The sequence below is a fragment of the Notechis scutatus genome, chromosome 4 (assembly GCF_049901735.1).
Source record: "Notechis scutatus isolate UNSWTSFEM ecotype Mainland chromosome 4, rNotScu1.2, whole genome shotgun sequence".
Classification (NCBI taxonomy): domain Eukaryota; kingdom Metazoa; phylum Chordata; class Lepidosauria; order Squamata; family Elapidae; genus Notechis; species Notechis scutatus.
This window is the reverse complement of record NC_142012.1, coordinates 126,086,235-126,099,420: the sequence shown is the minus strand read 5'-3', so window position 1 is coordinate 126,099,420 and position 13,186 is coordinate 126,086,235. Positions and strand designations below refer to the sequence as shown.

The 13,186-nt window shown below is 35.2% G+C and overlaps 1 protein-coding gene across 2 annotated transcripts in view; it reads left to right on the top strand.

Annotated features, from left to right (window-relative positions):
* UGGT1 (UDP-glucose glycoprotein glucosyltransferase 1) overlaps positions 1 to 13,186 on the top strand; it is a 53,478-nt gene that overhangs the window by 19,438 nt on the left and 20,854 nt on the right. The window contains exons 17-27 of one of the 2 annotated variants that reach the window (XM_026681016.2): positions 293 to 424; positions 2,007 to 2,171; positions 2,537 to 2,657; positions 4,618 to 4,716; positions 6,946 to 6,969; positions 7,425 to 7,519; positions 8,438 to 8,644; positions 8,796 to 8,927; positions 10,626 to 10,756; positions 12,466 to 12,561; positions 12,879 to 12,981. In XM_026681016.2, coding sequence (XP_026536801.2) covers positions 293 to 424; positions 2,007 to 2,171; positions 2,537 to 2,657; positions 4,618 to 4,716; positions 6,946 to 6,969; positions 7,425 to 7,519; positions 8,438 to 8,644; positions 8,796 to 8,927; positions 10,626 to 10,756; positions 12,466 to 12,561; positions 12,879 to 12,981 — 1,305 coding nt within the window. The remainder of the gene's footprint in view (positions 1 to 292; positions 425 to 2,006; positions 2,172 to 2,536; positions 2,658 to 4,617; positions 4,717 to 6,945; positions 6,970 to 7,424; positions 7,520 to 8,437; positions 8,645 to 8,795; positions 8,928 to 10,625; positions 10,757 to 12,465; positions 12,562 to 12,878; positions 12,982 to 13,186) is intronic. The other variant, XM_026681096.2, reaches the window with a different exon arrangement.

Below are 13,186 nucleotides of genomic sequence, written 5' to 3'. Positions count from 1 at the left end.
GTTTTGTGATATACTAACCAACCTTTCAATAAATCAGATCATAAATATATTGTGTTCCTATACAAAACACTGAACATATTTGTGAGGTTAAAAAGATGTGATACTCCTACACTGTCTTGTTTAGAAATATATTTTTGGGTGGGCGGGGAGTCAGTAAAAAACAAAGCACTAGGCATCATGGTCAGTTTTGAACAAGTTTGGAGAAAGAGAAAAAGTGATGCCAAGTAGGTATTCCAGGAGAGATGTTTCAGTAATCTTCTGGAGATTGTGTATTTCACATTTCCCTTTACAGATGTATAACAAAGTGAATGCAGGAGAAAAATTGAAGGTGGAACATGTGATTAGTGTTCTTGAAAAACAGTATCCCTATGTAGAAGTAAACAGCATCTTAGGAATTGATTCTGCCTATGATCAAAATAGGAAGGTAAGGAATTCATATTGTTACTATTTATACTGTACTTTTTAACATCAGTATATAAAGCATACATATCATACTTTAGATGCATATGGAAAGGAATTACTACCTGAGGTAGTATCAAAAATTTAAGTTAGTAAAATAACTTTCTGTGCGGGAAATAAATTATAGGTACTCAGAGAAGATTATATCTACCTTTAATATGTCAGGGTTCCAGGTAATACACCCATAACAAACAAAATTATGAGGCAGGTAGATTCCTCAAAGAATAATTTTGTTGGATATATCGTATTGGCACAGTTTTGGTGAAAACTGACTTACGGTTTAAAAGTTAAAAAAATTCCCTTTCCGCAAACGATCAGTCACATGGTCCAATCAAGGTGCTGTCCTGTTGCCTGGTAACTTCACTCCTCCTCTCTCTGACCAGGTGTGAGAATGTCCTTGGTTCCCAGGAGAAAGTATTTTGTCTTGGCTACAAAACCCCAGCTGTCTCTATTCCCCGCTCCCTATCCCCCAGCTCCAGTATGGCAACACTGAAGCCTCAAAATGGCTTTGGTCAGGACAGCTTCAGGGTTGACATAATGATTATATATCAAAATACAGATAGAATAAGAAGCAAGCACTGCAACCTTTTTTCATTATTGAAGTTAGAAAACCATTGTGATGAGTTAATTCTATGCATGGTACTTAACACCAATATTCACCAAATGTATGCCCCTCTCCCGATACGTTGGTATTATCCATAATGATTGGGAATTCTTAAAATAGTACCGTGTTTCTCATATAATAAGGCCGGGTCTTATTTTTTTTTTGAGCCCCGAAAAAATGGCTAGGCTGTCTTTTCGGGGGTGACTTAATTCCCCCCCCCTTGCATCTTTGGGTGGGCAGGTGGCGACGGCTTGGATGTTGACCTCGGCGTTGGTGGGGCACTTCATATCGGGGTCAACGCAGGCAGCACCATATCCGGGTGTGCAACAAAAGTACTTCCTAACGGCAAGCCCCCCCACCATTCCCCCCCATTTCGCATGTTTTAATATAGGCCTTAACTTGGGGGGAGGGGCTTAATTTCATTTCATGCCTGTAAAATATGCTGGGACTTCCTATTGGGGAAGGCCGTATTGTTGGAGAAACAGGGTAGTTACATCACACCTGAATTAGGTAGGAAACGTCCCGGCTTTGAACTTTAGGGAAATTATTTTAAAGGTTTATTTTCATTATTATATACCCATAGATCAGTGCTTTTCAACTTGCGACTTTAAGATGTGTGAATTTCAATTACCAGAATTATCTAGCCAGCTTTTCAACTCATTTCTATAGATATTTCAGCACAAAATTCTTTTATAAAATATTTCTTAAATATATAACAAGCTACTAATTTTACTGGCTATCTGGTCTACATATAGAATATTTGTTCAAGATGTTTGCCTTTAAATTAGATTGAATCGATAAATAATACTGCATAAATAATGTGACGTACTGTAAGCATATTGTGCTATGTTGGTACAGTTTATTCATAAAACCTATTAATGGAGTATGTAGTAATAGAAAATAGGAAAGTCACTGTATGTTCTCTGTCTTCTTTCTATTTCAGGAAGGATATAATTACTATGAACAGACTGGTCTTGGTCCTCTACCCATTGTGCTTTTTAATGGAATGCCACTTCAAAAAGAACAACTGGATCCAGATGAACTAGAAACAGTAACTATGCATAAAATCTTAGAAACCACAAGCTACTTCCAAAGAGCTGTGTACCTGGTAAGTTAGATTTCTGATTAACAAGAGTTTCAAGAAATTCATCGAATATTTTTGTATTACAGCTTATTTTGTGTTCCTTAAAGAGCTTTAGATCTAGATTTGTCAAGCAATCTTCACTGTACTACCAAATATTTTTAAATGGACTATATACAATATACAGTATATCTAAAGTAGTTAATGTGGTATAAGATAAGCTATTAACAGAAATAAATCAGCTTTTTAGTGGGTGTACAGAAGTAACTTGGTAGCAACCTTATAATAGTGGAATACAATATGTAAATGATTTTTAATTTTTTTTAATGATTTATTTTATTATTCTGATTTTCCAAATAATTCCAGCATTTTGATCTTGATCTGTGTTTCAGGGTGAATTATCCAATGATCAGGATGTAATTGAATATATCATGACCCAACCCAATGTTGTTCCAAGAATCAACTCTCGGATATTGATGTCTGACAGAGAATATCTAGATTTAACTGCAAATAGTAAGGCCAATATAAAGCATTTTTAAAAAGCATGATCTGGAACATAACAAAAAAAAAAAAAAAATCATTGTTTCACATAATGTTCATAAGCCTGCCCCACCATCCCCCAGTTCTAGTTTAATCATAAGGAGGCAATTGAAAGCATAGCCCTCCTTTGTAAACCAACCACAATTGTTCCTTTATTGTGAAAAACAAGAAATTGATTAGCTTACACTACGGAATGTTTTAAAAGACCCAGGATCAAAAACTCTGGTTTATTGTTTAAACTAACTCTAGCTTGTCATAGATTAAATGAAATAACAAACACGTGCTGTTTTAAAACAAAACCAATATTTCCAAACTCTTATTGTAGTCACAGAAGGTGAAGAGAAGAAGATACATTTCAGAGGAACCTAATATTTAGCAATGATACCAATAGTTGAACTGTGGGATAATTAGGCCTCCGCAAGCTTGCAGATGTTTCATTATCCAATTAGGAAATATCTTCAATCCTAGAAGAAGTGGGGTTTGTCTCTGTTTATCTACAAATGGCTTACCCTGTCAGTGTTGGTAGGAATGTTCTTAGTGGTTCCTTCATTAGATTGTTGTTTACCGTTAGCTTGTTTGTCTGAGTCAGTATCCTACTCCCTTATTGTACTGATTATTATTATTTTTTTATATTCAGGTTTTTATTTTATAACATATAACAATTCAAATTTCAATTAAACTGTGTTGTTTTAGTACAAATAGTTTTAGGAAATAATCAAAATGTTTACAACGATATTCATTACATTAATATTGGTTATAGTAGTGTTAGTAATAATAACAGCAATGTTATTTCTTTAACCCCTTATTGTACTGATGATGTTATCTAGTTGGGTAATGAAATGTCTGCAAGAGAAAATCAAGCTCAGAGAGCCTAAATGACCCCACAGTTCAACTATTTGTATCGTTGCTCAATATTAGGTTTCAACAACCAAGCTTAGAGAGCACCACATTTGGCAATGATTTAATATGACGTATTTATTTATTTATTTATTTATTTATTTATTTATTTATTTATTTATTTGATTTGCCAATTGTTTACAAGATAATAAGTATAAGTGTATACATAGTTGTGAATACATGAAATGGGTACATATAAGAAAAATAAAAGAATAAGAGAAACAATAGGACAGGGACGGTAGGCACGTTGGTGCGCTTATGCACGCCCCTTCTGAACCTAAGATCTTGACCAAGTTGTTACAATGACTCCATCTCTTGCACCTCATTGAAACCATATTATAAATGGGTGAATGGATAGATTGAAAGCAGTAGCAGACAATACCTGTAAAGGGAACAGAAAATACATTGGAAGTATGTGTTGTATATTGGTTTGTCCGCCCTGATGAATTATTATGTATGCATATATAATCTTTTGCCTGTCAAGAAATGTATTATTAAAATCTTTATTTTCAAGACTTAGGAAGGTAAAATTTCTTCTGTTTTAAAATAATTTTTATTAAAGAGGTTTTCAACAGAATATCTCCTCAAATATGTAAGGGATGCAAAGAGTTCCTTCATACATGACTAAAATGTTTAAATGCACATATGGGGGCTTTATTTATTTATTTATTTATTTCCTACATGAAAGTCTCTTCATATCAGCAATAGAATATCACACAATCTTCAAAAGCAGCTTTGGGAATTTGAGAAGAAATTGAAAGAAAGTGGGGGCAGAAATATTTTGATGAATCATTGACAATTCCACCTGGATTGCAATGATTGCAGAATGTAAATCCCTGACATATTTGAGAAGGTGTGTTTGCACAAATGCATACCGTACAAAGATAGTTTTAATTTTGTCAGATCTATAAAATCAAATATTAAAATGTTTGCGCTTATAAGTGGTTTGCTGATAAGGTGTCTCATTTATTCTACTTGCTCATGTTAGATATTTCTCTTCTAGAGAGTTATCACAGTTGTATTTATTTTTTTCTAGACAATTTCTATGTGGATGATTATGCTAGATTTAGTACCTTGGATTCCAAGGACAAGACAGCTGCCATAGCCAACAGCATGACTTATCTAACCAAAAAAGGTACAGTTATGAGTTCTTTCTTCTTTGAGTATTGCATGTGATGAAGAAAATATTAATACCATATTATGCACAGTTGTCTTTTGTTGAAAAGACTAATGAAGCCTAAAAGATTTTCTGGTTACTCTTTATGCTAGTGTAAAACATATTTTCCTCTCAATCTTAGTACATAATCACCTTTATTTACATTTTGTAGTCTGTGGAGCAGAATATAAAAAGTCAGCCTGTTATAGTCTGTTCGTAAATAATGTAATTATTACATTAAACACTCCAAATATTTTCAAAAAAAAAAAAAAAGGTTCCATTGCAAGGTGAAATGGCTTTCCTTTATCCTTTTATCTGCTCTACCAGGGCTGCCCAACCTCTGGTCCACGGACCATTACCAGTCCGCAGTCCATTGGGAACCGGGCCACGCAAGTGGCGGGTGAGCACGCAAGTTCACAAAGCTCCATTTGCACAAGCGGCAGGTGTGCACACAAAACCATTCCCTCCCTCCCCGCACCACCGTTGCTGCCAGTCTGCAGAACCGGGAAGGTTGGGGACTGCTGTGCTATACTATACTATTTTTTATTTGCAATACATAATTTTCTGCCACTTCTTTCCTGCCCTGCTATATTATGTATTTGTTTCTATAAACCCAGCTGTGGTCAACTGCCAACCTTGTTTACAAATAAGTGTTGAATTTTATCACTATTACCCATGTTGGTTGCAATCATCATAATCTGCAACTGAGGAAAATGAGGAATACTGGTGGACCAATGCACACATTGTAATTTTATGCCAGATAAGCATAGCAGTTCTTCAGAAAAAATCCAAACTTCTTAAATGGACTCTGTTCACATTCTGCAATAAATCATTGCATGTTTTAAGCATGATATGCTGATTAAGCTACAGTGGCTGAATTCACAGATTGTGCTAGGCCAAAATATAGTTTGGATTTTTTATCATTTAAATTGTGAATAATATTGTAATATTATGTGTTAATAAACCAGTGCGGCTCATTCAGCATTCATAGCTTAGGATAATATATATAAATCTTACCAGTTATTACAGTTATGGCATCTACTACACAAAGGAGCTGATAGGTAATCTTTTTGCATAATAGAAATTGTATTTACTGTTTATTGCTGAAATATTCCTTTCCTTTCCTTTCCTTTCCTTTCCTTTCCTTTCCTTTCCTTTCCTTTCCTTTCCTTTCCTTTCCTTTCCTTTCCTTTCCTTTCCTTTCCCTTTCCTTTCCCTTTCCCTTTCCTTTCCTTTCCTTTCTTTTCCTTCCCCTTCCCTACCCTACCCTACCGTATCCTATTATGTAATATTTGATATTTTACATTGATATTTGTATCTGAGATGTTTCTGATTTAGTTCTGTTTCTTACATCACCCTAAACATTTGATGAAAAAATATTCAGTAGTCCAGTTGAATTAATATGCACATCCAGATTTTTAACTAGCAACTATATTAAAAACATTTCATCCAATGTGTAGGAGATAACGTTTAAGTGTATGGGTATTCTCAACTTTCTCTTATTCTCTCTTATTCTCTTATTGTTACTCTTTGAATGAGTTTTAGTAATGGAAGCTTGAAAATATAGATGAAAACCGGGAAGTTGTTACTCCAAAATTTTGTCTTACTTCTGCAGAAGAAATCAGTTTAGGCCAATAACTTCTCAGTTTTATTTATGGAAGGAATAGTTCAAGTTTAATTAAAGGAGTCACCCCTTTAGACATAATAGGACTGTATTTTTGGAGGGCTAGCTAGTCTCATCCAACAGAGCATGAAGTGGACTGGCTAGCTTCAGATTAGGTTTCATTTTAGAAATTCGTCTAGTCAGATTGGTGGAAGAACCTTGCTAAGACAGTGGAGCATCCCTATGTATTCTTTTGTTGCTCTCAAAGACTTTAAATGTCAACTATGGCAATAATGTCTAGTTATGATACCTCTGAAAGCCTCTAGTATGGTGGGCTGCAGATTCCATGCTAGATCATTGTTTAACAGAAGAACAAGTGCATCAAGAAGTTTCTTTTAACATTAGGAATAAACATTCCTGCAAATTGTTGCCAATATTTCTGGCAAAGGAAACAGTATTTCTGCTGGAAACAAAGTCATTCTTAGATTATTTGAGTTGGTTATAAGGGTACTATATGCCCTACAGTGGGTCTTGGATATTTAATGAGGTTAAATCTGTAAACTAATTTTATGTTTTTCCACTCTTTCCTGTTTTACTTTTGTCAGGAATGTCCTCCAAGGAAATTTATGGTAATGAACTTGAGTGTTTCTTTTTCTCTCTCTCACTTATTACTAATTTTAATATTTTAAGGAATGTAGTCTTATCGCGAATGAGAAATCATTGCATATTTTTTAAAGAAATCTTTGAATAACAATTTGAATGAATAGAGTTTGTTTAAATATTAATGTATCTCTTAACTTTCTTGCAGGTTTTCTATATTACTTTTTAAAAATAATCTGAATTTAGTGGTGTAATAATAATTTCATTAGAATAATAACTTCATCAGATATCACACAAATATGCTTATTTTTCATTCTTTGCAAAATAGGCTTGATTCAAAATAAGTAGTATTCTTCATAAATACTAATATCCTAATGATTTTGATATTGTCTAAAAATAGCTTTCTATGCACTGCCCATGCCCAATATGTACGTTATGCTAGGATCATGTTCAATTTTCTTCCTTTTATCTTTTTCTTACACAGATGATACTTTTGTCAGGCCAGTGACGTTTTGGATTGTTGGAGATTTTGATAAACCATCTGGAAGACAACTGTTATATGATGCTATCAAACATCAAGTATGCAGCTAACAACCTTCATCGAAGAACTGGGAATGGGGGAAGACTGAGTTTTACCACTTGTTTGATTTTTGAAGATAGATAAGATAGAGAAAAAAAAACTGTTGGGCTTTTATATTTTCAAACAGGGACTGCCCTGTGTGTGGTCTCAAAAGCTCCCTTTGGGTGGAGAGAAATTGTCAAACAGCTGGTCTACTCATCATGCCAGTTGTTCATTCTGCTATGGTCATTGGCTCCATTTTTCAGAACTGTTTTCAGTCTTTCTAGTTTTTAGATTTTTATCCTTTTTATTATAAATAACTCGGCAGTGAACATACTTCATATTCCTTCCTCCTATTTTCCCTACAACTTATAATTGAGCTGAGGAAGAATGAAGATTGACTTAGAGTTACCTACAACTGCACATAGGTGTTGCCGCTGTGAAGAGGTTATTGCATAGCATATTGATAAGCATAGGTTGCAGATGGCTGCAGACATGCTGACACGCATATCTCCTAAATCCCAACTGTGTGTTGTGTGGAGGTGCGCGTCCTATGTTTGAATGGCTGATCTGACTTCCTCTTTGAGCACCTCCTCGCCAGAATGTTAATATTTGCAGAAATATAAATGCACCTTTACACCTATGCAACTATCCCCGAATGACAAGACACACATGTTCCCTGATGTGCAGTGACGTAGAGATCTAATCCGGGCTTAATTGGCCAAAGTCATCCAACTGATTTTCATTCCTAAGGTGGGATCAGAATTCAGAGTCTCCTAGTTTCTGGGCCAGCATTTTAATCACTATACTAAACTGGCTTGTGATCTCTGTTTAGGAAAAAAAAAAAAGCTGACTTGCTGGTTGTCACAGTTATTTCTTTTTTTCACTTAAGAACCATAAAATAACATTTTAAATCTGCATTTCCTTTTCTTCTGTAGAAGTCCAGTAATTTTATCCGGATTGGTGTGATTAACAATCCCAGTGAAGACCCAGCAGCTGAAAACACAATCATTGCCAAGGCCATATGGGCAGCCTTACAGACACAGACGTCAAACAATGCCAAAAATTTTATCACAAAATTACTTAAAGAGGAGAATGCAAAGATGCTGGAGGCTGGAACAGATATTACAGAATTTGCTGTTGGAGTAAGTGTTGAAGATAAACAAACACAGTAGGAATAATAGCAAAACACAGTGGCATTCTTTCTAAATTCCAACTTCCTTCTGAAGTAACCAGACAGCATAAGATGCATCACATTGTCTTTTAATGAAATATTTCCCCCCCTCCCCTTTTTAGGGTATGGAAATCAATACATTTAAAGTGGCCTTCGAAGCCCCTGAAGTGGGTTTTATTCTTTCACATGCTGTGTACTGCAGGGATGTTCTTAAACTGAAGAAAGGACAGAGAGCGGTGATTAGCAACGGAAGGGTGAGCAAATTATATTGATAAAAGGAGAAAGGCTTTCTTTGCAAATGTCTTAGGTCCCAATGTGGTACCCCCCCCCCTCCCGCACAACAGAATGCTAATTTTGGATTCATTTTAATGTAAATCAAACTCTTGACCATATTTTTAAGTCCTTATATGGGCACTCTAAAAGTTGATGAAATTGACTTCTTAAAACGGAATTATTATATATATTCTTTGCTACAGTATACGTTTATAGATTTTCAACTGTGAATCCTCTATCTCTGAACTTGAAATTCTGATGACCTATTATTACTTATTCATGTATTTATTAGATTTTTACCCCACATAATCTAGTCTCTTGGCAACTTATAGCTATTAATACAGAAATATAACGAGATCAAAAACCCATAAACTTACAAAGCCTAACAAAGAGGTGTTACAAAACCAAATGTCGTTTGGAAAAATTAAGTCTTTAACATCTTTCAGAAGGTGGTCAAGATTGAAGCTGCTTTTCTCTCCATGAGTGTATAATCAGACCAATTTTTATAGGCAATTGTGGTGTTATAATCTGTGCTAATATGTTCCAACTCCATCTTGTTGGTGATTATTCAGGATGGGTTTACAATAGCATTTATCTTAGAATATGTTGTCCTTCATAACTCCTTTGTGATATTAAGATTTGCACAGAAAGTACTTAATAGGCTGCTATAAAGCTGAAGGCATTCCCTCCCTCCATCCTTATATCTCCAGTTCTGAAATTCTTCTCCAGTGAGGCAAATTTGGTCTTCCCTCAGTTATTTTCTATTCCAGACAAACCTATCTTATTTTCCCAGCCATTTTACCTTCTCTCTTTGTGCTGCTCATTGTTTCACTTTCCACACTAACAGTTGTTTAAAGCGCTTATATTATTTTAAGCTATTGTAGGTTTCATTTATTCTGCCGTTCCCAGCTTCAGTCTTTAAATGTTGCTTAATGTTGTGTATTGAAAATACAACTTAATGTCTAGCAGTGAAATGTTTCTGGTTTTTTTTTTTACTAATAATGGTTTGCAGTAAACATTCAGTGTAGAAGTCTATGGAGTTTCTCAGTTATCCAGGTCATGGTTGTCCAAAAGGTGCTTTTTCAGAAGGCAACTGGACTTTGATTTTTCTTTGAAGATGTTTCGCTTCTCATCCAAGAAACTTCTTCAGCTCTCTTGGATGAGAAGCGAAATGTCTTCAAATAAACACCAGAAAGTCCAGTTGCCTCTTGAAAAAGCACCTTTGGGACATTCAATGTAGAAATATTTGATTTCTCATAACTATTGTGAAAGACTACCAAGGTAGTTAACAACAGTAGCAACAAAACCAAAATAAAACAATTGGGTCAAATAATCAAGCAGCACATTGATCCTGCAGGCAGTAAAAGCTAGTACAACCTCAAATGTCAATAAGCCCTCATACTAAGAGCAACTGAAGAAGCATCTTGAAAGAATATTCTCATGGCTAGGTGACATAATCAGAATGGTCTTGTTTCATGTGAATCACATGGCAGGGTAGTATTGATACCGATTTAAATGAAATATTACCATTTTTTACTATTCAATTTTTTTTGCAAAGCTATTGTATGTGTTGTATTCCCAGTGGTAATGCATATTAAGAAACTGTGCACGTTGCAGAATATGTCTGGTTCAGATTACTTCGTAGTGATCATGATCATACCATTTCATCTTCATTTCAGATTATTGGTCCATTGGAAGCTGGGGAGCTTTTTAACCAGGATGACTTCCACTTACTAGAAAATATTATTCTAAAGACATCTGGGCAGAAAATAAAATCTCATGTACAGCAGTTAGGAGTGGAAGAAGATCTGTAAGTAAAAATTGAGTAGGTTATAGAAAGGAAGAGGAATTCTTCACTGAGCTCTGTTGATGGTTTCAGTGTTTATGGAATACCTAAGAGAGATTCTTCCTCTATCATGCCACCCTCCACATAATGGTACTGGTAGTTGTGTATTAAAAGCAGAAGAGTAAGATCTTTGGCAAAACCAGGGCATATTAGGTAGAAATAGCATACCGTAGTGTATTCCAAGTTTATTTGCAGATACAGACATTCCTTTAAAATCCAGGTGATTTTAAATATAGAGAGATTGTATCATAAGATTTTAACTTACATTGATTCTGTTACTTTTATTTACATGTTTCCTGGTAGTGCAATATCTTTAATGTGGTAGTGGGTATTATAGTTTCTCTCCCATTCATAGTATTTAGAAAAACCCTTGACTGAAAATATTTAAACCTTATTTTATAATAGTAGTACGTGAGCAGATAGTGTAAAACAGTGGTAGTCAACCTGGTCCCTACTGCCCACTAATGGGCGTTGCAGCTTTCATGTTGGGCAGTAGGGGTTTTGTCCCCTACTTTATAAATCACCATTACTGTGGAACCAGTGGGTGGTTAGAAAATTTTACTACTAACAGAGATACAAAAGTGGGTGGTAGGTATAAAAAGGTTGACTACCCCGGTGTAAAACATGAGCAGAGTATAAAACATGATAGTATAAACTTATGACCACAATTGAGCCGAAAACATATGTTGCTAAGCAAGACAGTTGTTAAGTGAGTTTTGCCCCATTTTACAACCTTTTTTGCCACAGTTGCAAAGCAAACCACTGCAATGCTTAAGTGAATCATGCAGTTGTTAATTGAATTTGGCTTCCCCATTGACTTTGCCAGCTAGGAGGGTTAAAAATGGTGATCACGTGACTCTGGGACAGTGTAATTGTCATAAAGACATGCCTGTTGCCAAGTGCCCGAATTTTGATCACATGACCATGGGGTTGCTGCTGCAACAGTCATGTGAAAACTGGTCATAAGTCATTTTTCAGTGCCGTTGTGACTTTGAATGTCACTAAATGAATGGTTGTGAGTTGAAGATTACCTCCACATTGCTTCTCTTTGAAAAACAAATAAAAAACAACTGCACTGTTATTTACAGAATGAGTTTCATGTGGAATCCTTGGGGGTCTCTGAGCTTGCTTGTTTTCTTGCAGATGTTTCATTACCCCAACTATGTAACTTCAGTGCTAGTCTGGATGTTACTTAGTTTGGGTAATGAAACATCTGCAAGAAAACAAACAAACTCAGAGACCCCCAAGGACCCCTCATGTCAACCCTGAGCTACAAATATTCTCCTTTATGAGTCTCATCTCTTTATTTCCCCTTTGCCTTGTAGCTTTCTGGTTGCATTGAATTAAGTTTATTTACATTCTAGTGGAACAGTAGATTGTGGTTTCATCCTTCTGGTCTTTCCATCCCCCAGTATCCCTGTGTGCCTCTTCCAAGCCAGTCCTCAGAGCAAGGGAAATGAAATCGGTATCTTTTATAAGCAAGCAAAGAGAAACAGCCAGTTTGCTTGCATTTACCGCCACTGGATTTCATATATAGTCTATTTTATCATTTGCAAAAGCAGCACTTACAGTTTGTTTGTTTGTTTTATTACTACATCTCATCAAGTGAGCTTTTTAAGGATAATAACATTGGAAGGAAACATTGGCAGGATGGTCTTTTCCTCTTTCTTCAGTGCAAGTGACCTTGTCATGAAGGTGGATGCTCTTCTGTCTGCACAACCAAAGGGAGAGGCAAGGATTGAATACCAATTTTTTGAGGACAGATACAGGTAAAAATAATCCACAAGAGTGGTTCTTAATTAGTCATGTCTGTCTGCCAAGAATAATATGCATTCAGGTTCTGTAAAATATAAATAGTCCTGAAAAGATTCATTCATTAGAATTTCCATGCCTGTTTTTTTCAAAAAGTGTTAAGTATTTAAAAGATAAAATAGTAACAGATTATATGTACACATGAGTTGACTCTTTAACTGTTCTAAAAATGGAATTCATAAATGTTTTAAACTTTTGCAGATATTTCTGTCATGAACTAAATACAAAAATCCAGATTGCACATACTGTATGTAGTTTCTTTTTCTTTTTCTAGTGCAATTAAGTTGAAACAAAAAGAGGAAGAAATATATTTTGATGTTGTGGCTATTGTTGATCCTGCCACTAGAGAGGCACAAAGACTTGCTCCATTGCTTATGGTATGAATTTAGTATTATTATAATCACTATTGTATTATTATTATTGTTATTCATCGCACAGTCAGCCAGATGTTCAGTCTGGGTTTGGCATTTTTGTCTAACTATCGAGTCCTTACCAAGGACCTGGGATAGGTAAATCTGGATGTTTGATGGTGTTGCAGATATCGCCAATAACAGTTGTTGTTGTTGTTGTTGTTATTATTAT